The 25526-nt window shown below is 41.1% G+C and overlaps 2 protein-coding genes and 1 long non-coding RNA gene across 5 annotated transcripts in view; 1 reads left to right on the top strand and 2 right to left on the bottom strand.

Annotated features, from left to right (window-relative positions):
* The window catches only part of LOC119134035, a 38278-nt gene extending 25147 nt beyond the window's left edge, over positions 1–13131 (bottom strand). Inside the window, exons 1-3 of the long non-coding RNA XR_005100253.1 lie at positions 13009–13131; positions 12534–12650; positions 3024–3149 (exon numbers count right to left, since the gene is read on the bottom strand). This is a non-coding gene — a long non-coding RNA (uncharacterized LOC119134035). The remainder of the gene's footprint in view (positions 1–3023; positions 3150–12533; positions 12651–13008) is intronic.
* Positions 13132–13192: 61 nt separating this feature from the next.
* Positions 13193–17099, top strand: cdc23 (CDC23 (cell division cycle 23, yeast, homolog)). The gene is made up of 16 exons (XM_037270402.1): positions 13193–13357; positions 13700–13772; positions 13861–13998; positions 14083–14125; positions 14185–14290; positions 14470–14602; positions 14687–14864; positions 15037–15134; positions 15224–15305; positions 15394–15547; positions 15613–15732; positions 15797–15872; positions 15951–16012; positions 16290–16368; positions 16507–16626; positions 16715–17099. The coding sequence occupies exons 1-16, from the start codon at positions 13245–13247 to the stop codon at positions 16865–16867; spliced, it is 1728 nt and encodes a 575-aa protein (XP_037126297.1). The 5' UTR covers positions 13193–13244; the 3' UTR covers positions 16868–17099.
* Positions 17032–25266, bottom strand: kif20a (kinesin family member 20A). 3 transcript variants are annotated; one of them, XM_037270360.1, is made up of 20 exons: positions 25164–25266; positions 25029–25085; positions 24203–24347; positions 23895–24020; positions 23705–23824; positions 23450–23588; positions 23158–23333; positions 21996–22095; positions 21702–21914; positions 21427–21538; positions 21276–21350; positions 21009–21152; positions 20706–20874; positions 20488–20619; positions 20057–20151; positions 19877–19979; positions 19596–19791; positions 18672–18757; positions 18452–18589; positions 17032–17696 (listed from the first exon to the last, which is right to left on the bottom strand). In XM_037270360.1, exons 3-20 carry the CDS (start codon positions 24341–24343, stop codon positions 17283–17285), a joined length of 2679 nt encoding a protein of 892 aa, XP_037126255.1. In that variant the 5' UTR covers positions 24344–24347; positions 25029–25085; positions 25164–25266; the 3' UTR covers positions 17032–17282. The 3 variants fall into 3 exon arrangements, with proteins under 3 accessions (XP_037126255.1, XP_037126254.1, XP_037126256.1); XM_037270359.1 differs by having other exon boundaries at positions 25029–25265; XM_037270361.1 differs by having other exon boundaries at positions 17535–17838; positions 25029–25265.
* Positions 25267–25526: the final 260 nt, after the last annotated feature.

Genomic DNA, 25526 nt, shown 5'->3' with positions numbered 1-25526 from the left:
ACGTTTTCATTTAGGAGGTCAATTCACACGCAGCGGCGTTACGTTTACATTCAATGTTTCATCACCATTTGTTAGTTTGTTTGCAGGAAGGGTCACACAAAAAAACATGACAGGCCTGATTTTGAGAGGGACTGCAAATAAAATGTATTTGAATTTTTATAATGTTATTTTATTTATTTCATTTAAAAAAAGAAAATCCAAATTTAAAAAAAAAACTAATGCTGAGAAAAAATGCAGGGAACTAAATATAGCACAACCAAATTGATAAGACAAGGGAAGTTGATTGGTTGCCTCAATGAACAGGGCTGATGAAGAGGATGTTAAAAAATTGACAAAGAGAAAACACAACAAAATATGAAATGAAACTGAATCAAAGTTGACAAAAACAGATTTCCTTTTGAGACTAACAACTCTCTGAGACGTTGTTTTATGCGAATATCTGCTGCCAGGACAGCGTTACATATTCAAATATGTTCTCAATCGTCTGCATAAATAAAGGTTGGATGACAAAATTAAAATAAAATGAACTTTGAGGCACATGTGTCAAGAGAGATGGGCCAAAGTGAGGGCCTTGTAGCTACAAAACAACGTTGGGTGCTTCTTCTCGTATCCAACAATTTCACACAGTTAAGGACCAAAGTTGTTTTTTCCTCTGGCGCTTTTTTTAAGTTTGAAATAAAATATTCACTGAGCATCATTATAGTCACCTGTCAGTGCTTGCGGCAATCACATCATGCAGCAAAGTTTGGAATGTTTTGCATTGAAGAAAACGTGTTCCTTTTTTGTGTTTATCTTGTGACAGCAACATCAGTTTGCTGAAGCCCAGGGTAAGGAAAAAAATCTATAAACATTAGTGGTGGTAAAAACACTCCAACATGGTTTGAGATTCTGGGGACAAGTGGAGCATTTACTGACGATGTGATATTAATGTGCCTTGAGGATCTTCTCATTTCGCCACACAACAATCAATATGTTGCTAAAAGTATAAATGAGCAAAATTACAAAACAGCGCATTATTTCAGGCACATAAGTCAAGAATGCTTGATGATATCCTCTGACTCGCAGCTCAGATTAGCTAAAGAGGATTTCATGAGACAACAGAAAACCACTACTGCCCATCATCTACATGGGCACATAGTATCATACGTCAACTAAATGGCTGACCTCTGAGGGACATCTTACCTAATGCAATATTGATCCCAAGAGGACAGTTTTTGAAATAGTGAGAAAATCATCAGAAATGGATTCACTCTATCCAAGAGTAGGAACCGGACCCACATAGCTAGATGAGGACCCTATGAGGAACCCCACGAGACTGTTCATTGTTTGGGCCCAGCTCAACTATTCGGACTTTAAGTTAATCTTTATTCTTTACGCTCTATTTTAATATGTTTGTAAAAAGATAGAATGGCAAGGGAACAATATGCTTTGTGAGGTATGCTAATATTTCTTGCGTTCATATTTGTTCTGGCTTCTACAATTTCCAACAAAAAGACAGCAACAAAGGGATGCTAATTCCAAGGTCCAAGGTGCGGAATTTGTAAGTAAAATGAGGAGCAAGCGAGGATATTTGTGAAGATAGTTGAGGTCATTTTGCAAATTCATGTCAGTAATGTTGTCTTTTCACGTCAGGGTCAATTCATCTTACTGAGAAAAGGGTCATTTCAACTTTCCAACTTTATCCAGAGATAAGTTCAAATATGGCCTTAGTAGATAGTAGTTACTCCTGCTGTCAAATGCGCCTCCGATGTGGTCATTACACCTCAAGTGAAGTGAGCTTGATGTAGGAGGAGCTGACTCCTCAGATGTTCAGAAGAGCAGACAGAAGCAAACACGTTTAAGAATAGCTCTTGGCTGGAAGTCCCATCAGTCGACTTGAAACTGGAGGCTAATAAGGATGCGCCGTTGGGAATTTGTGTGCATGACTGCTAAGCCGAATGGCACGCTTTGATTAGCTGCCGGGTCCATGCAGTGAAAATCATAGCGCGGAGACCAGATGCAAACCTGAACCCGAGTGGATTAAAAATATTTAAGCTTACAAGTGTCGTTCTCACTGACGAGACTCGATGCATTTTAAGGTGAAAGCAATCCCAAAGCAAAACCCTTCTAACCAACAGCAATAATGTTTTGCTTCACATTCTTGCAGAGATATGCGTTATTAATCAATATTAAACCCACATTTGTATTTTGTACATGCATGTTGGTGTTTTGTGTCGACTTTATACCTATTTTGGTGTTTTATTTTTTTCTTTCACTCTCTATAGAAATGTTTTAGGTTCGCCATTTAAAATTAATGACTTTATATTTGTTTTTCCTTCTGAAATGTTGCTGCACCACCCTTTTTTTTTTTTTTTTTAGAAAGCATTCAACAGACTACGAGGAGACATCCATTTGTTGCAGTGTTATTTTTAGTCAATTTTGTATATGCTGGGAACATTTTGATTGACGATTGCAAAATGACACTCGGAGCTCTCTGAGACATTAAATAATATTCAGATTATTTGTGATTGCTCTCTAGTGTGTTTTACATTCTTAGCAAGGGACGCCTGCACGTTATCTATGTAAACAGCAACCTCTGGATGTTGGCGCTCTATATTATTGGGTGTCAACTGTGGAATGGCGTCAACAAAATTCCTCATCTGTTTATTATTGCTGTTTCAGTTCAACTTTTTTTCTCAATACTCTATTTGTTGGTTGAGGACATTTGAACGGTTGTTTTTTTTTAAAAAACTGGATAATTTACCATTTTTTTCCCCAGTGTAACAATCCACAAACCTCATTGACTTTCATACGCTTCACCTTTTAACTTTGTGACATTAAGATTGCAGGAGTTGGAGAATTATTTATGAAGGACAGAGTCTAAGAAGAGAAGAGATGATGCCGGTTTGGTGCACATTTCACACATATGTCGAAGCATGAGCAAACTACAGAAGGTTTTTGGCATTTTGAAAAATTATATTGTGATAATAAAACCATCCAGTATGCAACGTAATACTTATATTGTGTTAGATATAATACACTACCTTGATTCCTTTGTTGTCCAACTTAAGTGTGTTTTGGTATGCTCTCAGAAGAGCAGTCTGGGAATTTCTCGACATATCCAATGCAGCTGTTAAACACGTCAGGAGACACAACTGGCCAGTCAAGGTCTGTGGAAACAAACGGAGCAGAAAAAAATGAATATGATTTTGATAGAGGTAATAAACCTGTTGAGTTGACTGTAATATTAAACAAATAAAAGCACAGATAGAAAAAGGAAGGTAAAGGGAGGACTAGATTTAAGAAAAATGAAATCAACAGAAAAGTAAATTGAAAAATAAACCAACTGGAAAGATGTGGTAAAATCGGAAGACTTTGTTTTCGTAAACTTGAACTGAAGAGGGCCTTATTCTACGATGTAGGTTATTTCAGAGCCTCGGGGCCCTGACCCCCTTTTTTATTTCCAGGCCAGACAAAAAGAAGTCACATCATGATACAAGACTCTAAAATCTGGCTACGGGAACCTTAAACATTCTAATAAATAAATACTCCAGGAAAGTCAAATTACGAATGAAAATGATGCTCGTTTAAAAAACTGTCTAAAATTAAAAAATAAGAATTAAACATAAAACAATGAAATGCAGTAGTGTCTTCTGCATCCACATAGTGGAAAGAAAACATTCTAGAACACACGCTTTATATAAAGCACATCAGATATCAGGACTGCTGCATCCTTGTCTCATACTACGTCATATTTATATTCATTATGCATTCTTATTCATTAGAAAAAAAATCACGAGGAGTATATGAATACACAGCATTTTTTAAGTTACAAAAAAGAAATGGAAGTTAAAAGTGACATTAAGTCCAAGGTCAGATTGCAGCATTTCTGCCACGTTGGCAAATACAGTGATGAGCAAGTGAGGAGGGTAATAAAGGTCACTTTTTCACATCACTTGCACCTGCTTTGTTTGGTCTACTTTCTTCCTTTTCCCATCAGCATCAATTAATCTTAGTGAAGAAAAGGTAATTTGTTTTTTATTTCATGCACCCTTGCGTGTGTGATTTAAGGGTTCCTGACAGAGCGAATGACAAGATGACAGTGCAGGGAAAGGAGCGCCGAGACCGTGGGAGATTAATCTCGACAGCTCCGCTCGGTATTGCTTGCGAGTCCTCTAATGCATAGTGATTGTGGGGCTGTTTACTCCTTGAACTTTAATTGCCAAATCTGCTGTAGATGTGCCGTGATTTACAATGGGATCAAGACATAACAATGTCATATGACTACCTCGAGTGACATGAACGATAATCCCTGGGCGGCAGTTCATCAAAAAAAAAAACTCAGGGTCTGTTACCTGAGCCGTAAAACGTCAAATGTGCCACATAGGTGGAGGGAAAAAATAAATTTCCAACACGCAACAGGAAGGGACGTTGAGATTTGTGATGTTAAAATAAAAACAGAAACAGCAGAGCCAAGCAGCGTCGCCGCAGACAGATGGCAAACATCTCAAGGCAGTCCAAAATGAGAAGAAGAAATATGAGCGCTGGTACAGCAAAGAAAGATGATGCAATAAAGCGGAGACACAACAGAAAAAGGATGGACCGAGAAGGAAGTGATGGATGCGGAGAGGGCCAAATAAGCTCGAAGTCGGCGGGAATGTTTTGGAGCGAGAGAGAAAGAATGTTTGATGGCACGCTTGGCAACCATGCATTCACAGAAGATAGAGATAGAGACACGGTGCAATAGGAGATGAGAGGTGGAGACAGCCAAGTGGGTGGCTGGCCATCAGCGCACAAGCCCCGAGCAATGAAACATTGCGCCGGGATAATGAAGATGGTTCTGCTCGGTCACACTCCGCATTAGCCCAGAGTCAGGGCGACCCCAAAATGTCAACAAGTTAATAGACTGGGCATCAGTGACTCTTTCACACTGCTACTCCCCTCTCTCAAAACAGCAATTATTGGCCCCAAACATTTGTGTGTAAACAAAACCAGATATCTCGACATGGAGTTTAAAAGCTTCGTGTGTGTGCTCCCAAACGATGATTGATTGTTGTGGCGTTTGTGGCCACTGGCATGGCAACACTAAAAATATTTTTGGTGGATGACAAGAAAAACGCACAGTGTGTACAATCATAATTTCTATAATACAAATATGGAAATGAAATGTGAAAAAATTGAGCTGGGTGAGATTGAGCTCAATTACCTTCAGCTGATCAATTTTCTGATATCTGCTGAGAGGATTTCATATTTTTACCCTACATGAGTCAGGTGTTTATTAGCATTTTAATATTATTATTATTATTATTATTAACAATTATTTATATTAATTATTATATTATATTATTATTATTATATTAATAATATTTACAGTTATTAACAATAATAATAATAAATACTATAATAATATTATTTCACCCATGTTATTTAGTTTGGCTTTATCAAGTGATAATAACCAGCCTGCCTCGCTTATGCCGTGATCACAACATAAACACACTAATCAAGCCTTGACCATGTGTTTAGATATGAATCAATGACAGTATATTCCAACTCGAGTGCAATGGAAGCAGGCAGCTTGCATATTACGTGCCATTGCAATAGTCAATAAAATGTCATAATCTATGACATGCACAGTCGTCAACCCACTCAAGGCGCCGGCGTAAATCAAAACAAGAGCGAAAGCGAGGAGGTGCATAGATCATTAAAAAGGGAAAATAATGGCCCGTGGGTCCCGGTGGAGTCACGCTAAAGTTGCCTGCCTTTTGAGCCGTGTTGTCATCTCTGGAGCTGAGTCTCATTTCTCTCGTTGTTGGTTTTGTTGGATAAATGTAAATGTTCCTACTAACGTTACCATTTACATGTTGTATCACTAATGAGTATCGGTCATTAGCGTATTGCAAGTGACAAATGTAGCCACAACCTCGGAAAGATTATTTGGGTTTGTATTTTTATCTCCGTGTACGCAGCAGATTATATTCCTTTTCTATTGATTGACTGTTGGTACACTTTGAAGAAGACTGAGTTTGTTGTTCTACTCATCTTTTTGAAGGTGTTGTATAGTAGGCCTAAGGCGAGTCGTGCTCACTTAGAAGTTACTCCGATTTTTTTGGGCTTTCCGGCAGACTAAACAAAAATGCACAGCGTACAATGAAGACGATTTAGAGTGTTGCATTCCAGTGGCGTTGTGACGAGCCAATTGGAACGTGGTCCTTTAACCCAAAACCTTGAAGCAATGAATTTTCAGTGGGAGTTCTGGTCGGATAGATCATTCTTTCGAACAAAGTCTGCCCTTTCATAGGATAGTCGTGGTCGTCCTTTTTATGGTGTCAAGTTTACAAATATATACTGTGTTTGCTGTATGAATGTAAAGCTCAGTTAGGTTTGATGATGATGTAGTAAACATTTAAAGAGTCAGCCAAGAAGTCAGCAGCCCAATTAAGGGAGACTTTTTCAATTAAGACGGGTTTGACAGTCGAGATGCTCATAATGCTTTGGCTTGTGCATAATTTCACATATCAACCATGATTATGTCATTTGCTATTTCAATCAGGCGACTCCAGCTGCCTGCTCTTTTATTCCAGCAGTCTGTCAAGGACTCCTTCAACACAGGCGGACAAGATCTTGTCGATGGTAAGCTCGAAATAAGACAAGAGAACTTTGGCAAAGTCCTCTCGATTGGTTTGAATCGTATATCTATTTAATCGGGAGATGTCCTTTGGCATAGCTTTGACTGGAGATGAGATCATTAAGGAAAAGGATGGTTCATTTCATAATTGACATTTTTGCCATTTAAATTCAAGCTCTGCATCTCGGCCGCGGCAGCAGCTTGTTTGGCATTCACTACAAAACAGACTTCACTTTCCTCTTCCTTTCACCTTTATTATACATTTTAACAAGTTTGCCGTTGATTTATTTGCAAGCTCTCACTCTGAGCTATTCTAAATCTTGAAAATATAATTGAAAGATAATTACATCAGCTTCATGAGGCTTGCGGCTCAGTTTGGCTCCAGTAATGTATTTATAGCTTGAGGTTATGTCCCGTGTTTTGCTGCGCATTAGAATGATATTGTAATTATATCACGGTTGCCTCATAAAATGACATCATATGTCTTCATCATGCGCCACACATGTAATGTTTCTGCATATACTTATTGTTAACACGCAAATGCATCGTATGTAAAATTGGACTAAAAGCCGGAGTCAAATTAAAAAATATTTTCAAATACCCATGTTCATTATAAAGCCTTATTGACTCTTGTTAATAACGCAGTGGCATTTATTATTATTTAAATGGTTGAGAATGTCGGAATGTTGTCCATATATCACCAGAATATAAATGTCACCTGTGAATATGCCGTACTGACTAAACCTACCAAGTGTTGTAGTTTTCCTTTGTCGTGGCGCCCTCCTTGATTGACAGGCGACGTCCCTTCAACTCTTTAATTTAATCACCGTCTCCCGGTACATCGATAACCAGAGCCTGCAAAAGTCTAATGTACAATAATTAAATCAGGAATTAAAAGAAAGGCCGTGTGTTGTTGTTTGAGCTTGGTTAACCACAATAGATTGTGACAGGAAATACACACGCAAAAAATTGACATCTCGCCTCTGTGAGTGTGAAGTTTACCTTAGTGGCTATACTTAGAATTTAGCTCATGTTTTTAAAAATGTCAGTCAAAATTCTCTTTTTAACTTGCAAATGTAGATAAAAGTCACAAAGCGTTGAGTCTGTTTTGACATCAGCCCCCGACGGCTCCTTTGTCTTCATCCACTTGATTACTCTGCTTTCCTTTTTTAATTAACTGTGTTTAAAAGGCAACTGTGTTTAAAAGTAAATCAGAGAGACCGAAGGAGAGGTTTTTTTGTGTTTTTTTTTTAAATTCTTCCAAACGAATATAGCTTCTTTCTCGTTGGAAGCTTTGTGTTTGGCATGTACAAGCATGAATAATGTGTGAAGCAGTCTGAATGGAAAGGATAAAACGTGGCACAATGGGGACTCAGCGATGTTTCGCTTTTCTTCAAGCCTTTATGTGATTTTCAGCGTGTTGCTTCTTTTGGGCCTTGATCTCAAACAGAGCAGCTCCACGTTATATCCTCGCACACTCAAGCGTCCATTGCGTGTCATCTTGGTGTCCGCAAGTTCATCAAAAGTGTCTCAAGCAAGAGGGAACAGTTTGGATTGCGGCCATGACGCGGTCGCGCGGTCCCCGTGGAGGCGGCGGGAACAGGCGGTGAGCATCAACGCTCGCCGTGAGACTCGAGTTTCGTGTTACCTCATGCGAGGTCGGGTCAACTGTTGCCTGTTGACAGGCCGCTCAGGGGGCAATTTGTGTGTGTGCTACATGTTAGCAAACAATAACAGCGCTGGACATGGGAACCTTACACCAGAATGGAAAAACAGCATGCCATCTAATTCAACAAATCGGTTTAAGCAAAATGTTTTTTTTTTACAGGAGGTTGTTTACCTTAAGCACCTATTTCATCATCAACATACTGAAATCCACCCATGCAATGTGATTTAAACCTTTTACAAAAATTATGATTGGAATTATTTCAACCACAGTTGAGTTTTAATCTTCTAGTAAATGCATTAAATTCCTTTTTTACACCGCCATTTTCGACTTGTGTTCCTGCAGAGCTGCTTTTTAGAATCTCTCTTTATTTTGGTCTCGTAAAAAAATACTTCAATTAAAACACGACCTGAAAAGGTGCCAATAGCTTCTATTCATTAGTGCATAAATGGAAAATGTGAACAAAGAGCAGAGGTCCAGATAGAAATTAACAAATTATCTGAATAAAAAGAAGAAAACCATTTGGTTTTTTTTAAAACACTGAATAATATATTTATATAGCTTTTGATGCAATAAGAGCTACAATTAGTTTTCCACCTTCTATGCCATCTATTGTGTGTCCTCTTTTTTTTGGTCATGTCATTTTCTTGGTAAAATCTGATCTGTAATCCGCTGATCATCAGCCGTAAACAAAGGTATCCTGCTAACATGCACATGTACAAAAATAAAGCTCAAGGATGTTTCAAATTTCAACAGTAATAGAGACCTCTATTATATCAGTATAATATCACTCAGTGGAGGACAGACCTGTCCTCCACTGAGTGATATTCTTTTCTACATCAACTTGCGGAATACCGCTATTATAATTTCTCGTAGTAGTCTGTACTCCTCAGAGATCTTTTAATTTAATTGCCGTTTTAACATGATGGTTTCAAACTGGTGCCACGAATGCTATAGCAGCTTATTGCAATGCAGAGAAAATCCTTATTACTCAAAGGAGAGGGATCTCACATTACAGGAGATAATAGCGCTGGTGTAAAAAGTGTATCGCTGACAGACATTTTCCATATGAATTAGTTGGCTTTATGCTCCCAGTGTCCCATGGACTTAAAGTGGAGCGCGGGGAAGGAGTGGTGGGGGGGTCACGTAACATTAGATTCATTGTGTCTGCTCCTGCTCCTCTCAACACCTGTCTCAAAGGGCAAATTAATCCTGTAGCAAAACCATGGCAGCCCCCCCCCCCTCCCCTCCTGCAGTGCGTACAGACGAGACACATCTGTCTGTGCACTCACCCGCGGCCTGCCGTCTTTCCCGGTATACATCACACGCCACCTTGACACCGGGGATGCCAATTGTCGGTTTCTATTTGTTGCCCCCCTTTCTCCCCATTTAACCGCAATCAAATATTCTCTTTACCGGCAAAAGATGCAAGTAAAATGTCACACTACCCCACAGGAGACAACCTGTATTTGCTTTTTTCCCCCCTCTTTTCTTTTGTAAGTAGGCCAACAGAAATACAGTAGAATGGGCTGAACACAATGCCAGCCAACCTCCCGTTTTTTGAATTCTGAGTAAAAATGTAATTACATAACTGTTGCCATAATATAACCTCCATTGCTTTTACATAGCTTCATTTGTGAATAACTTGTAAGAATAGTTTTTTTTATATACAGCTATTTATTATTGGCATAGATTATTTTTTCAATGTTTTGATGGGGCAAGCTGAGAGTCGCAAAAACACATTGTCTTGTAATACATTCTGCAGCACTTTACAAAGTAACTCCCACATTTATATTTTGCATTAAACAGCAATGAGAGGCATGTAGCTGTAGTGGCATCCAAATAATGCCCTAAAAGCTTGAGCAGGAGTGAGGCTAGTGCTCAGGTGGTGGCTGGCCCTGATGAGTCGCGGCCATTGGCTCCTCTCCACTTCAGCTTAACAACATCAGCGACCAATCACACAACTCCGAACCGGGCCCTAAAGATTGAAACCCCGGGGACTGAGCATGTCTGCGAAGCGGCTTTTTCATGCTTACTTACACAAACGCAACAGATGTACATAAGTGCTTTGCTCACAAATGTGTTGCTTTTTATGGCCTCAGACATTTCGGCGGATATTTTCAAGTTACGATCACACCATATTGCCAAACAGCTGCAGAGCATCCGAGTTGTTTTTCTCACGCAGAATGGTTTGATGCAAATATGTTCGCCTCCATGTCACATTTCTGACAGATAAATTGAGCAGTCTATTTGGCTTTATTCCACACTTAGAGATCAGCTAGATTAAAAATCGTCTACACGTGAGATTTATGATATGTATAGCGCCAAAATGTGCACTCACGCTTTCATCCAAACACAACAATACTGTGTGTTTCCTATTCAATTACGCAGCTGTCCTAGAATTCAGTCTCAGCACCTTCTCGCATTTTCTATTCCACCGCTCATACATGTGTGGGATGTTTAAGTGCAGTATGAGAGAGGTAAAGAGAACAAAAAGTGCGCCTGTGTACAAGAATAAGAGCAAGAAATGGGAACAAGATGAGAACGAGTAAGTGAGGAAGGGCCGAGCGAAAGGGATGGTTTCTCTGGCCTGTCTCTGCACCTCTTTCAACCTGCTCAGTGAGCCGTGAGCTCGGCCTTGTAAACTGCAGTCTGACTTGATTACTTTGTCAGTCTTCTATGTAAGTGGCTTTTGCTTGCCGCGCGAAATGGGCAAACATGCCCGACAGAGAATAAGATGTGAGGTGAGGCGAGGGGAGAAGCTCAAACGAAATGAGAGGAAATTGTATTCTGAAATGCGGGTGAATAATGGAGCGTTGCTGTCCATGTAAACTTTTCGAAAACGACGAAGAGTTTGCTGTATTCACCCTGTGTTGGCTATAGAGGGTGCTAAAGTGGGGTTTACAAAGATATAGAACCAATATACACACAACAATTACTTTGCCATGCACTATCATAGCATTAATAGCTCTGGCCAGTGGAATTGTATTTTTTAACAATCAGATTTGAAATTCATCCTCGATAGTCAGAGTGCTGGCCCTGGATGACAACATTTTTCCGTCCTCTGATTGTTTGGTCGGAGCAAAACTTGTTGCAGCAGATTTCAATTAGCAAAACACATCTGCACACATTCATGAGTAATGGGTATGTATTTGTCATGTAATGAGATAACTATTGATTCTAAACTGGTCTTGACATGACACACTGTCAGCTAATTGTTTTTACTATTCCAGCATGCTATGGTGGGTGGTAAGGTCGGCACCCCAAAGAAGGCCCAGGTAGCAAATGTACTTGCCACCATCGGTATTCCTTGTATTCACAGTCTTGTTGTAAATTCTATCCACATCCAAAATGAGCAACTGTGACTCACTATTACTCCCTGAGGTACAAAATTGTACCATCAGACATGGCAAGCATGGGCAGAATGCCGACTTCAGCATATTTGCCTGCAGCACAACACAATGAATAAAATAACGGGGAAAATGATTGGAAATAAAATACTTATAAATAGCCGCTTTACGGAGATCGGCTACAATTCAATTTAGCCCAAAGCAAATGTGAAAATGGCCGAAAGATAAGAATATAATTGGTCACTTGACAACTCCATGTTTTCTCCTCACCTTTCAAGTAAATGGCACAATGCAAAGAACACGCAGTAAATGTGAAGCAATCTGCTCTTAGCTGGAGTTCAATTTTGGTGCTTGCACTCAATGGGAATGCAGCTACACATTGCCACCCTGAGGCCAACTTTGGTATGAGACTGACGCTTACATACTGATGCACACACTTTTTCCATATACAGTAAAACATTAAATCTGAGACATAAGCGTTCTGAGGTTGGGGGTTGGATGGACTACAGCATTCCCTGTATGGGGTTAACGGAAGACTCCTAATTGTGAATAAGTGTGAATGTGAGTGTGAATTGTTTGTCTATATGTGCCCTGCAATTTTGCAATTGCTTGGTGTACTCACCCTCTCACCCTACATCATCAGCTGTAATCTTATTCTTTTAAATAAATATAAAGTAGGCTTGTGCTAAAACACACGCATCCATTAATTCTAATGCTATGTATGCTTCCTGCTCTGAGAAGTTCAACATAAACATTATGACTACAAGCTATTTCAGGAGTGGCCTTTGACTCCCACTAAAGCGCATTGTGCAGCTGTTCTGAGGGGATTTGCTGGCGATGTGCACCTGTGTGATTTGAAGCTTTTTATTTATTTTTAATATTGTGCATGCTCCAAAAGTAGTTGTTTTCTTACCTCAATTCAAAGATGGAAACGTCAAACAAAGCCTGTGATGCTCCTCATGTTGATAGACAGCAACATGATGAGCTCTGCTGCAGAGAACCAAGGCTATGTGGAGGCCAGTGACAGCAGCTGGACAGGTCATTAAAAAATACACATTCTTGGTACAAGCAAAAGTCACAATGTGCCTGTTCTTGCAAAAGTCAGCGCTGAGTTATTGATCTCAAGTCACGGCAAATTAATGTACATAGTGCAGGTATAAATCAAGGGTTTAGCAAACTTTGAAGTAATGGTTTGCTCTTTATTTTCTTAAATAACTAAATTTAAATGAATGCAAAAGCCCTGATGTTTTTTTTACCGGCATATGCGGATGAAAACGAAGCATTGCCTTGTCTTTTTTAAGTGGACATACCACACATTTGTTATCATGAAATATATGGCTTAAGCTATAGTGTTTAGCAGTGATTAGTGTGTGCATTGCATTCATTACCGTTCTGAGTGTGATGGTTCGTATCTCATCTCGGACCAACCAGTGTGGGATTTAGTCATAATATAATAGTAGGAAAATAAAAAAATTACCATTCATTAAAAGTAAAATATTCTTAAGAAATAAAAATAGTGGACAAGTAGCGACAGGAAAGGGTGTGAGAAAGCGGAAGTGACGACATAACGGGGCGGAACAAAGACAAGACAACGTCCACCAATGGCGATCGTTCTTTATCGAGTATGAACATGGCGGCGCTCCATAGTGAGTTTGGGGACCTAGTGCAAATCAAAAAGCAGCTCCTGTCTGTGACATGGCTATGTAAAGAAAGAGGACTTTTACATAGCGCCAAGTGGTAAGACTGCTATTTTGTGACTGTCGGGGCGCTGGCGAATTGTCGCCTGCCCAACGCTGCTGTGTTGTTGTTTACTTGACTGTTAGCTACTTTAGCATTTACTTCTTTTTTTTTTTAAACATCCTATGTACATTACATAAAAAATACGTCGTACAATCAATCGTACTACACAGAGTGCTGACTGAATTGCTTGCCTGTGAGGTGAAGTGCACTAATCGCACGCACGTTAAAATACTTTAGCGATACAATCATGCGTTATTGTTAAGTAATAATTTCCTTACAAATTAAGTAAAAATGGATAATTCCCCGTGGCATGCTATGTTTTCTGTCTGAATGATTTAGGGCTTCTGAGTTGGCCTTTGCTCTGGATCCTCTTCCCAAAGATGCAATGCCACTACCACGTCCCTTCTCAGAGGTTTGTACAGTAAATACTTAATACCCCCAAGGCCTATTAATAATAATTGAGAAAAGTAAAAAATAATTTGCTTGTCTTGCATCTACAGGAGGACATACAAGACCTCGATGCACTCACGCTGGCCAAATCCTACTTTGATTTAAAAGAGTACGACCGTGCTGCCTACTTCTTAAAGGGGTGCACCAGCCAGAAGGCTTACTTTCTCTACATGTATTCACGTTATCTGGTAACACTGGCGTCGATGCTCACCCGGTTGACATTTTTACACATCTGAACTGAAGGCATTCTTTTTTTTTTTTTTTTTTTGCAGTCTGGTGAGAAAAAGAAGGATGATGAGACAGTTGACAGCCTAGGTGAGGACTAAGAGAGAATGCAAGTGTTGAACTCTAAAGGCTAACATACCTGTTTTTAGGTCCCCTGGAGAAGGGTCAAGTGCGCAATGAAGCTTTGCGAGAACTAAGGGTGGAGCTGAGTAAGAAGCACAGCGCTGGAGAGTTGGATGGTTTTGCCTTATACTTGTAAGAAATAGTCTTGTACTTTTTTGACAGATGTAGGGTAAAGCAGTTTGTGAAATTATTTTGAAAAATTGATTATCTACGACAACAACTTGGTGACAAGCATAAGAAAACAAATATCTTCCACTAGATGGCAGAAGGTACGTAATTAACATGTTGATCCACTTACTGTGAAATGGCAGATATGGAGTGGTGCTTCGGAAACTGGATCTTCTAAAGGAAGCGGTGGAGGTTTTCGTGGAGGCCATTCATGCACTTCCTCTTCACTGGGGGGCGTGGTTGGAGCTCAGCAACCTTGTCACCAACATTGACATGGTTCAAAGCTAACTTTTACACTATTCGTCCTGCCACAAGCTAAGTGCTAAACATCTAAAAATCTGTCATCTCGTCCTCTTGTAGCTAAAGTCTCTGTCTCTGGCTGACTGCTGGATGAAGGACTTCTTCTTGGCCCACATGCACACGGAACTGCAGATGATCAAGGAAGCGCTGCAGAAGTACCAGAACCTCATGGACGCCGGCTTCGCCAAGAGCACTTACATCATCTCGCAGATGGCTGTCGCCTACCACAACATTCGAGGTTATTTCAAGTTATAAATACTTTCCTTTCCATCATCTCTGAAACAACTCTCTCATGTTGGGATACAGTTCTTTTGAGCATTCATTCTTGGATTGAATGATTTTGAAAAATAATCTAATTGAAGCTCTCCTTTGGGCCTGCTTTTTTTTTTTTTATTGTGACATTATTACAGATATTGACCAGGCGGTGGCTCTGTTCAACAAGCTGAGAGAAAACGATCCCTATCGCATTGACAACATGGACACTTTTTCCAACCTGCTCTATGTCAAAGTGAGGCCTTTATAGGACTGAAGTGGAGGCCATTGTTTCAGTTTGTTATATATTTGGAAGGTAAACATTTCTTTTGTGTGCTTCCACAGATAATGAAGCCAGAATTGAGTTATTTGGCCCACACGTTGGTGGAAATTGACAAGTACAGAGTGGAGACGTGCTGTGTCATTGGTAAGTATTTGTCACAATTGAGAAAACATCTCGGTTGTTTTCAAGTCAATCTGATTTTATTATTTTTTTAACTGGTTTGTTGTGGTAGGTAACTACTACAGCTTGCGCTCACAGCACGAAAAGGCGGCCCTCTATTTTCAGCGAGCCCTTAAACTAAACCCTCGCTGCCTGAGCGCCTGGACCCTCATGGGCCACGAGTACATGGAGATGAAGAATACATCGGCCGCCATTCAAGCTTACAGGTCAGTCCTCAAGTGTTTTGGTGATCACATTCGAGTGAATGTGAGAATATGTTCATCTCTATCAGACACGCCATTGAGGTGAACAAGCGGGACTATCGAGCCTGGTACGGCTTAGGTCAGACTTATGAGATTCTCAAGATGCCCTTCTATTGTCTCTACTACTATCGAAAGGCTCACCAGCTCAGGTTTGTATCCAACTATAGTATAATGTTGAAAAAGAACTATCTCCATGACTTGTTGCGGTTGCAGGCCCAATGATTCGCGCATGTTGGTTGCACTGGGTGAAAGCTATGAAAAACTATCCCAGACCGCTGAAGCCAAGAAGGTAGTTTACCATATAAAGTACAGTATTCTTTCCTTGCTTATTTACGAGAAGACACGCATGTTTATGTTTTCGTTTTAGTGTTACTGGAGGGCGTACTCTGTCGGCGATGTAGAGAAGATGGCGTTACTCAAACTGGCAAAGTAGGTGTCACTGGCACTTGTATTACATCTGTAAATGTCAGTTACTATGCATTTATGTTTCCATTGAAGTGGTGGGTAAATATATGCATGTTTTAAATTTGAGATTAAAATTACTCATTTGCTTTGCGGATGTAAGGTCAGAAGGGCTTCAAATTAACGGGTATATTAGAATCGTAGTACTGCAATAAATTAGTTATTGTCACTGCTATGAAGCTTAGCAGTTTTATCTAACAGTATTGTTAACATTAGGCAAAATGTGAACATTTGTTTCATTCAGGCTCCATGAACAGCTGAATGAAAATGATGAGGCAGCCCAGACTTACATGCTTTACACCCAAGATGTCTTCTCCTGTAGGGTACGTTTTTTTTTTTTTTTTTTTTTATATAGGTAAACTTCATGCTCTATTCACAGGTCTGTTGAAAGAACCTTTATGGAGTTTTTGAAATAGCTGGGGCTCCAATAACTCTTTTTGAAATTAATGTTATTCACGCAGGAACAGTTGGAGCATACTGAAGTCAGCTCAGCCCTCAAATACCTCGGTCAGCACTATTTCAAGAACAAACTGTACGACGAGGCGTCTCTCTGTGCCCAGCGCTGCTGTGACTACAATGATGTGAGCGTTATTGTGCAGATTTTTTTAGCAGTCTGGAAATGTAATTTTATGTCAGAGCGCGCTAATCGCATCCCATGTATACTTACAGGCACGAGAAGAAGGCAAAGCTCTCTTAAGGCAAATCTCTCAGGTGAGAGATCAAGCGGAGACTCCGTCGTGCGATCTGTTTGCGCCGCTCTCCAACAACACGACACCTGTTAGGAGGCTGTCCCCACTCACTGTCATCTCCTTCACACCCTAACACTCGCTCCTGTTTAGGATTTGTGGCCTTTTTGCAAGGATTATTTAAACTGCATTAAAAAAAATTGATGGGAAAAAGTTTAAGCGCTGAGATGCTGTTTAAAAAATGGATGTTACGTACTGTGTTGGAAATGTGCTGAAACATGAGAAACAAAACCACTTCTGTCACATTCAAGAACATTTAAACAGACACAATAAACTTTGATACAATATGCTGTTACATAGCATATGAAAAACTTGTGAAATTTTTAGTTCAAACCCACACCTCCCTTGGTAAATACACTTTTTTCAAAGTTTCATACTTGACTGAACATTAGAACTGTATCATACTTGACTGAACATTGTATTGGACATAAACCCAATAAAATAACAAAACCACACGCATGCAAGATTTGCTCCCATTAAAGTAAACCGCTTCAGTACTTGCCACGTAGGCTGCGAAGAGCAGGGACGGGGCTCGGAGGCGGAGACTGCTGGCGTGACCTCAGGATCCGAGAGTAAGGGGTTAACTTAGCATCCGTGGCATTGCGGGTGTTGTATTTCCGCGTCGGCGTGCATGTGGGGAACAAAGAGTGGTAGAAGGCCTTCTTCTGGGGAGGCTTGTTCTCAGAGTTAGTGGCTGCCACGGTGCCACATCCTCGCTTCTTGCAAGAAGTCGGTGCGGCAAAGCCCAAGCGAGGTAGCTGGAGAGGCTGGGCTCCCTGAACCTGGGACTCGGCCTGCGCCTGAACCGGGGTCTCGGCCTGCGCCTGAACCGGGGTCTCGGCCTTGCGCCTCAAGTCGGCCTTGACAAGTGTCAGGCCGTTCTGCAGTTCCACCAGGATCTGGTCCTAAGAGGAAGTGAGTCAACAGGGTTACACGGGGCAGTGAAGTGTAGTCACCCACAGGAGTCAGGACAGGGAACCCTCCACACGCTTGAGCACACGAAATTCAACCCATGATGGTGTTCAGTTAAATCAATTAGTTTTAAAGCTGGTTGTGCAAGGAAGATGTTAGTGAAATTAAAGGAGAGAGAGGGGGGGGAAAGAAAACAGAAATTACTTGGAGAACTCCTGAAAGCATAACATACAATTTAAAAAAAAAAAAAAATTTAAAAAAAAAAAAAAAAAAAGAGACTCGTCAACTCCTCTCAGCTCATCAATACGGCACTAATATTGTAAATACGTTGCTGCACGATTTGTGTTCCAGTGCTCAAAACCGTTTAATACTGCAATGTTGATGCTAATTGGCATTAAGATAGCTCAATGATAAGTTTGTTTAAAATATACAATGTGTAATTGTTTATATTTATTTTGTTTTACAGGAAACCTTAACTGGGCCCAACTGTACTGTTTTCCAGACTGTTCCCTCCCACACACTTAACACATTTGAACATCTTTCTAAATATTATAAATTTTAATACAATAAGAAAGCATAAAATGTATTCAAAATATGTCATAATAATCAGAGCAAAATAACTCATTCCATGTTTTAAGACTGACTTTCTGAAACATGTTTTTCAGCTACTAAAACAAACAAAATAAATTATGCCAAAACAGAAAAATCTGAACTGTGATTGATAATGTACTGTAAAAGAAAAAAATACCTGTTTTATTAGTGTTTCATCTGCCGCGGCCAAAGCCTGCCGCAGCCTTTCGCCACTCGTGTTGCGGCAGCAGGCCCGTTCGCCAGACTGCAGGTCTGAGCCGAGCTTCTGTAAATCTGAGCGCAGCTGACGTAGGTTCTGTTGAAATCAGATGCAAAAATTAATGTTGGCAGAGAACGACAATGGTGGTGGATTGAGCTGATGTGGCGGGGCTCCGAACCCTTTGTCCCTCTTCGAGCTTGCGGGCGGCAGCGTTGGTGCCCGCTGAGCCCGGTGTCTCGAGCTGGCTCTTCAGCCGCGACACCTCTGAAATAGCAAGCAGAGGACGGTCATTTGTTTACATGATGCAATAACGTTGTTTTAGTGCTTGAATAATGTTTAAATAAAGTTTTTGTGAGAACCATCTGTTTGAACCCCACAAGGCTACTTACTTCAGAGTCAGCTTTATTGTCAATTCCTTCATGCTAGGACACACAAAGAAACCGAAATACCGTTCCCCCTATCCCACGGTGACGAGACACAGCACACGATTAACACACAAGTAAAACAACGGCTAGAGAGTTCAGGACCCCAACAGCCCGGAGATCACAAACTTCGCCAGTGGCGAGCAGTGCTGGCATCCCACAACAAAGTCCCGGCACCATTCTTCACGGATGTAGACGCACAGTCCACCTCCACGCGATGTTCCCCCTCGTACAATGGCCCGGTCCGCCCGATAGCGCTCCATCCGCTCCAGACGCACAGCAGCTACGCACTGTCCGGTCCGCAGAACTCAGCAGGCATGTTGATGTCCAGCGATCGAACGTCCGCCAGAAGAACGGAAGGCACGGCCGGGCGAGCTGGGGTGGCCGCCAGCCAGGCCCGGACGCCCAACCGGGGGAAGAATAGCAGGCGAGTCCAGCGACGCTCCAGGACGGCGCAGACCGAGCGCCTTTAATGTCCCCGCTTCAAAGTTCAGATCGCCACAAAACTCGCTTTCGCCGATGTTCATGTTAAGTTGCTACGTAACCATTGGGAAATATAGAGAAGCATGCGCAGTGCCGCTGTTGTCACCGTGACCTGACTCAAACTAAATGCAAACACTAAAATTGTACAGCATACGCTGCTTAGGTCAACTAGTCTATGGTGAGCACAATGAACCTACCTTCCGTCTTTGTGTGCAGCAGAGCACGACACATTTGAAGCTCCTCCTGCAGTCGAGAGCTTTCTCTCTTGGAGCTGATGCGCTCGGACCGCCGAGGCCGCTCAGATTCTGTCTGGGGTGAAGAGCTGGGATCTGCCTCGCTAGTCATCTTCCTATCCAGGGCAGCAGACAATTCTTCAATCTGCTCATCACGCTCCTACGTCAGAGTACGGTGTTAATGAATTCCCACATTCGACACCTTTAGGTTAGACATCCTCCCAGCGCAGGTTTACAACAGTCACCTGTAACTGTTTAATGTAGAAACTCTTTAAATATTTCTGAAGGATTTGTATTCTGTCCTCGCAGCGCTTTTCAAGTCGATCCTTCTGTGCTTCCAAGAGCTCACTACGGGTCAGGAAGACAAGTTTAATTTAAATAAATAAGTAAATAAATAAATAAATACGGTGAGGTCTTCAACACACCTGTGATCGGCCTGCATTGTGTTAATGACCTCCATCACCTCGGTGACAACCTGCTCCCTCACCTCAGCTTCTAGACGTAGTTTTGCATCAGTGTCCTGCAGCGCAGACATGATTATTCACATTTGTTCAAATGGGATGCCTATATTGTAAAGTTGTATAATTACTTTATGTAGAAGAAGTTAAACTAAGTATTGTCAACAATTCCCATCGGCAGGACAACTTTCAGGTTTTAAAGGCCAACCAACACAATCTACGTATATGCTCCAAAAAAGCCAACCTTAGCCAAGATAGTTTATATTTATATTAGTTTATAGTTTCAGTTTATATTACCTGTTGACACACAGCCATAGGTAACGTGGCATAAAATGTCTAATGGATTGGCATGACTGTAAAGATTCAAAAGCATCCCCCGACTTCATGCAATGCCTTACCAGTGCATTAAACACGGTGGTATCGACATCTTCACCATCGCACTCATCTTCTGCATCATTCTCATTGGCTTGCTCACGCAACAGCGATAGGATTTTGGCCACCCTGTTTCTTGTGGCGGGTGCATGAAGCAGCTAGGAAAAGAAAAAAAGAAAAAGGGGAGGGGGGGCGTCGGTTTGGGTCGAATGAACAAAAAAATGGTCCAAATATAGATGGTTACTTGGGATGCAATAGCCGAGAACTTGAGAGCTTGGAGAGTCTCATCATATATGGAGGCACACGTGTTAATGTTGACCACCATGCTGGATGTTCCTCTGCCACAGAAGAAGCCCTGAAGCACCCGGGTCAGCTTGCTGTCTCGGAAGGGCACCACTTGAGGTGGTCGTGACCTGCAAATATTTTTCAATTCATTCAATGCAAAAAGAATGATGATATCTTTGATTCGACTAAAAAAAGGCCCTGACAGATGGCCGGTAACAATGTTAACTAAACTGATTCATACAGAGTATAGTTGAGTGCATACTTGTTGGTCTGGTTGTGCCTCAGGGCAGCAATACAACGCCCTAGAGTAAGGAGGGAGGTGTTTATGTTGTTTGCTTCCTTCATCCGTTCGCCGCTGCGCTGCTCTTTACAGCGTTCCGACCCGGCTAGATCACACACCGTCAGTCTATAAGGAGCCCACAAAAAAAGTAGATGAGTAAAGCAACTAGAGGAAAAAGACCAATAAAAATACATCTAAAAAAGGCAATATTGGAGGACACCCAAATACGGTCTCAAGTGGTCCACTCACTCGCTGATGTGCATGTTCTGACCCGATTCTGCATCTGGGCGGATGTGCAGAATTCGAATAGAGAAAATGCAATGGCTGACAAAATGCAAGATGGGGTTAAATTCAAAACTTCGATAACAGTGACACTTAAAACAACTTGAAAGCTTCTTACCTACGACTGGAGTTTTGGTTGAGATGTGTGCTGGCAAAACTTTGGTTACGCTGTCCGGTTCGCAGAATCTTCCAAGCTTCCTCTGCACTGCGGACCTGAACCCACGTGAGGCCTGACACAAACAGTGGACATAGTAAAGATTAATATACATTATCAGAAAAAGCATGGAAATCCTACAGCAAACCTAACCACAACACTGGCACCACACTATCATGAGAGCCAAAAAGAACTCTCTTTATAATGCTCATCATCCTATTTGCATCGCCGTCAATTACCCTTCACGTAGGGATTGCCATGTTTGTCGTCGCTCAGACGCAGCGTGATCCTCTTTCTCGGCTGCAGAGAGGGGCTGCCGTCCAGCAAGTCGTACAGGAACTCATTGTAAATCTCGTAGAAGGACACCCAGATGGAGAACTGCAGCCCTTTCTCAAGGTCGCCTCCACTGCTGTGTGAGAGGCCGTCGGGCTCCAAACAAACACTTTTGTAGTCTGCAGAACGAGAGTGCGCGTAATGTTTGAAGCATTTACCTTAAACTACACTTGAGTATAATCAAAATATTTCTTCCTTACCTTCCATTTGGGTAGCAATGTGGCTGGTAGAAGAAAGTCCTCCAACGCCGCTGTCCCACGTTGCCGTGTTGCCACCTCCATAAGAATTCGGGTTCTCATCCTGTATCGCACAAAAATGAATAATTTTATATGTGCAGCTAATCAGTGACATACTGTACCGTAATTTTCGGACTATAAGTCGCGGTTTTTTTCATAGTTTGGGTGGGGGGGGGCGACTTATACTCAGGAGCGACTTATATACGTTTTTTTCCCACAAATTTTTACGTGATCATTAACACATCACTTACTTACAAGTATAGTTGACCACTTCACATGTTATTTTTAGTATAGTTGATCACTTCACATGCTTTGATATCTTTATCTTGAACATATTCAAAACATGAAAAATAGAGAGAGAAAAAATCAAATAAAGTAATTAACACTTTAAAGCGCCATATCCTCTGGACATGTCCTCTGTCACCAGGATGACATAAAGGACGAGAAATTTGATCGATGGATTTAATGATTTGGAGTGACACAAATGGTTTGATAATATTGTTGTTTATGTGATAGTTATTTAAAATATAGTTTCGTTGTATGGGCCTGTGGAATAATTTGAACTGCGGCGCGCGGCATTGTTGACAAAGGACGATCGATAAAAGACGAGAAATTTGATCGATGGATTTAATGATTTGGAGTGACACAAATGGTTTGATAATATTGTTGTTTATGTGATAGTTATTTAAAATATAGTTTATATATCGTTGTATGGGCCTGTGGAATAATTTGAACTGCGGCGCGGCGCGCGGCATTGTTGACAAAGGACGATCGATGGATTTAATGAATTGGAGTGACACAGATGGTTTTATAAACGTGTTATTTATGTAATAGTTTTTTTTTTAAATAACTGAATGTTACGTCAGGCCCGTTCTCAGCTCCTCGTTTGTGTTTGTCACGTTAGCATACCGTATCGTTTAGCCTGTTGTTGCTCGTTCATGTCTGTTCTTGGTGTTGGATTTTGTCGAATAAATTGCCCCCCAAAATGCGACTTATACTCCGGAGCGACTTATATATGTTTTTTTTTTCACTTTTTTGGGCATTTTGTGGCTGGTGCGACTTATACTCCGGAGCGACTTATAGTCCAAAAATTACGGTACTTCCTGCACCGGGCTGTTGTATTTACCTCTTTGAGCAGGGTGTTTCTGCGTATTTCTTCCACCCTGACCTCAGAGGGCTCCAGATGTCTCACGTCCTGGTACAAGACAGGCTTCAGGTCCATAGCGCCATACAGACGACCTTGCAGTTTTTGAAATAGAGACACTAAAGCTCTGGGTAGGAGCCCTGCATCGCGGCCACTGCCTGCAAAGAAACAGTAAACATATTCCGTAACAGTTTAAGATTTATTCTCACTTCAATAAATAATGAATGTTGGGAATTTTGAGCCGAGCATAGCTCAAAGCAAAACATCATCTCACCTTGAATAGTGTAAGTCTTTCCCGAATTGGTGACACCGTATGTATAGAGAAGTCTGTTCTCTCCCTGGAGAACACTTTTGACCATCTCCTTCATGGTGCACTCGTAAAAGTTTTGCTGCGTTGTCTCTGGTCCACAAATCTTATACAAACAGATCAACAGGACCATGTTATAGATCTTGTATTGGATCCTATTAGACGTGTACAAGAGCGTCTACGTCTGAGCGATAAATCAATTTAGTCCAGTTTACTTCTCACCTTGGTGAAAGTGAACTTGTGCATGCTTGAGGAGATGCCCCTCTCGGCGACCTTCATGTTTTGCGAGCAGCTGGGAGCTCTGAGTAGCAGAGTCTCTTCATCTTGTACTTCCACACATTCCTGCAGGAAGGGCACATTTAGAGAAGCACCACAGGCATAACTGAGAAATTAGATGGATCAAAAATTGGACCTGGTCCTCGCCCTTTTCTCTCTCGACCTCGGTGAGGGGTCGAATGCGAAGGAAAACATTCACCCTCTCTGTGTCGCCTTTGTCAACGCTTCCCTGCTTCATCACTGCAGGTTTCCAAGCCAATTCCTGAAACAAGAATACATCAGGACTTATATCATGATTTATTTATCATCACGAGCAGTTTGATAGTTAACCTATTCAACAAGTTAATAAACTGCATCGGGGTAAACTTTGCATTTAACCACTCAGATTGAAATCAAACCACACAATGAAAACACTAAAGACTTATGAAGATACGTAATCCTTACGGGGCCCGGTGATATGAGAGAGAGCTCAGGCAGACGCGGCATGCCCGATCCTCTATAGTCGGCTGCTGTGGACTCAAACACAGCCATATCTTCCCCATCATCAAAAGGGGACGTACAGGTCGAATACAAAAAACCCGCCATTGACCTGTTGCAAAGACAAAAATGGATGTCAAGTTATATGGATGCAAAAATAGTGCCTGAACAATTGAGGATCTGTCTTACCTGCTGACACACACTTTTTTTTTTTGTGTTGTTTACTTGTATGTATATTGTGTATTATGTCTTGTCACCGTGGGATAGTGGGAACGTTATTTCGATTTCTTTGTGTGTCTCGGCATGTGAAGAAATTGACAATAAAGCAGACTTTGACTTTGATTGTAGAGCACATTGCTCAACTATATACGTACATTGAAATTGTTATTAAACCTACTTGAACATTATGCAACTCATTACAAAGGTAGTATAGGTAAGGGTGTGTCAAGAAAGACAATTCTTTTGCAGTGTGGGTGTTGCTTGAGTTGCCCAACAGGAAGGATTTCTCCAACCTGTCCCACGTCGTGAGAAATAAATATTAAAAAGAAAATGTTACTTCCCCAAATTACAAATATTAGCTGAAATGTCAGTTTTTGTGTGTTGCCTCGGTAGCAACTTTCCGCTGGAGTTCCTACGTATATGACAATAAAATACAAATATGTGAAATAAATTCGTCAAATTCTATGCAGGTGGGGAAAACATGATTTAAAATATAACGTGATGCAATGTCACACCTAAGTAAGTTTTAGTTTGCATACTTATAGCTAAGTCGTCTTTGTTGTTGTGAACTTACCTCGTTTGCAAACGGTTCAACGGACACTTGCTCTCCGAAGATTTGAAGCAGTCGCAACTGTAAAATCGTTAAATCCGGCAAGATTCAAAATGATCTTCAAGTATGAAAGATCACATTAACGTGAACATCGCCTCCCGAGTTTTGGGGAAATCTAAACACTCAGTGATAAGATTGCCGTTCGATCTTCATCCAACGCCTTAGAAAAGCAGGAGGCAATGAAGCAAATTTGAGTTTGAATAAGGCACCAACTGTGTGGCCACTCGTTGATTGGCTACTGATCATTGAGCTCTGCTCTGATTGGCTAATACGAATTCTGTAGGTAGGGCCTATGAAATATTCCTTCCCAAACAAGTCACGCGTTACAAACGTTCCAGTCATATGTTGACAACGTTCTGCGTTTTAGTTTACCATACAAGACATTACGTGTAGACGAAACGCAGTTCATAATTAAGACAAACTATAAAATAGTGTTTGTTGAGTGTGGCAAATTGGTCCACC

The sequence above is a fragment of the Syngnathus acus genome, chromosome 14, assembly GCF_901709675.1.
Source record: "Syngnathus acus chromosome 14, fSynAcu1.2, whole genome shotgun sequence".
In the NCBI taxonomy this organism is placed as follows: Eukaryota; Metazoa; Chordata; class Actinopteri; order Syngnathiformes; family Syngnathidae; genus Syngnathus; species Syngnathus acus.
Note: the sequence above shows the minus strand (reverse complement) of the source record. Positions and strands in the feature narration are given on the sequence as shown.

Coding starts and splice junctions, on each gene's coding strand:
- cdc23 (XM_037270402.1), top strand. CDS start 13,245: ATGAACATGGCGGCGCTCCATAGTGAGTTTGGGGACCTAGTGCAAATC. Junction 13,773..13,860: donor TACCACGTCCCTTCTCAGAG/GTTTGTACAGTA, acceptor TTGCATCTACAG/GAGGACATACAAGACCTCGA. Junction 14,126..14,184: donor TGAGACAGTTGACAGCCTAG/GTGAGGACTAAG, acceptor ACCTGTTTTTAG/GTCCCCTGGAGAAGGGTCAA.
- kif20a (XM_037270360.1), bottom strand. CDS start 24,343: ATGGCGGGTTTTTTGTATTCGACCTGTACGTCCCCTTTTGATGATGGG. Junction 21,539..21,701: donor TGGCAATCCCTACGTGAAGG/GTAATTGACGGC, acceptor TGTTTGTGTCAG/GCCTCACGTGGGTTCAGGTC. Junction 21,153..21,275: donor CAGAACATGCACATCAGCGA/GTGAGTGGACCA, acceptor GGCTCCTTATAG/ACTGACGGTGTGTGATCTAG.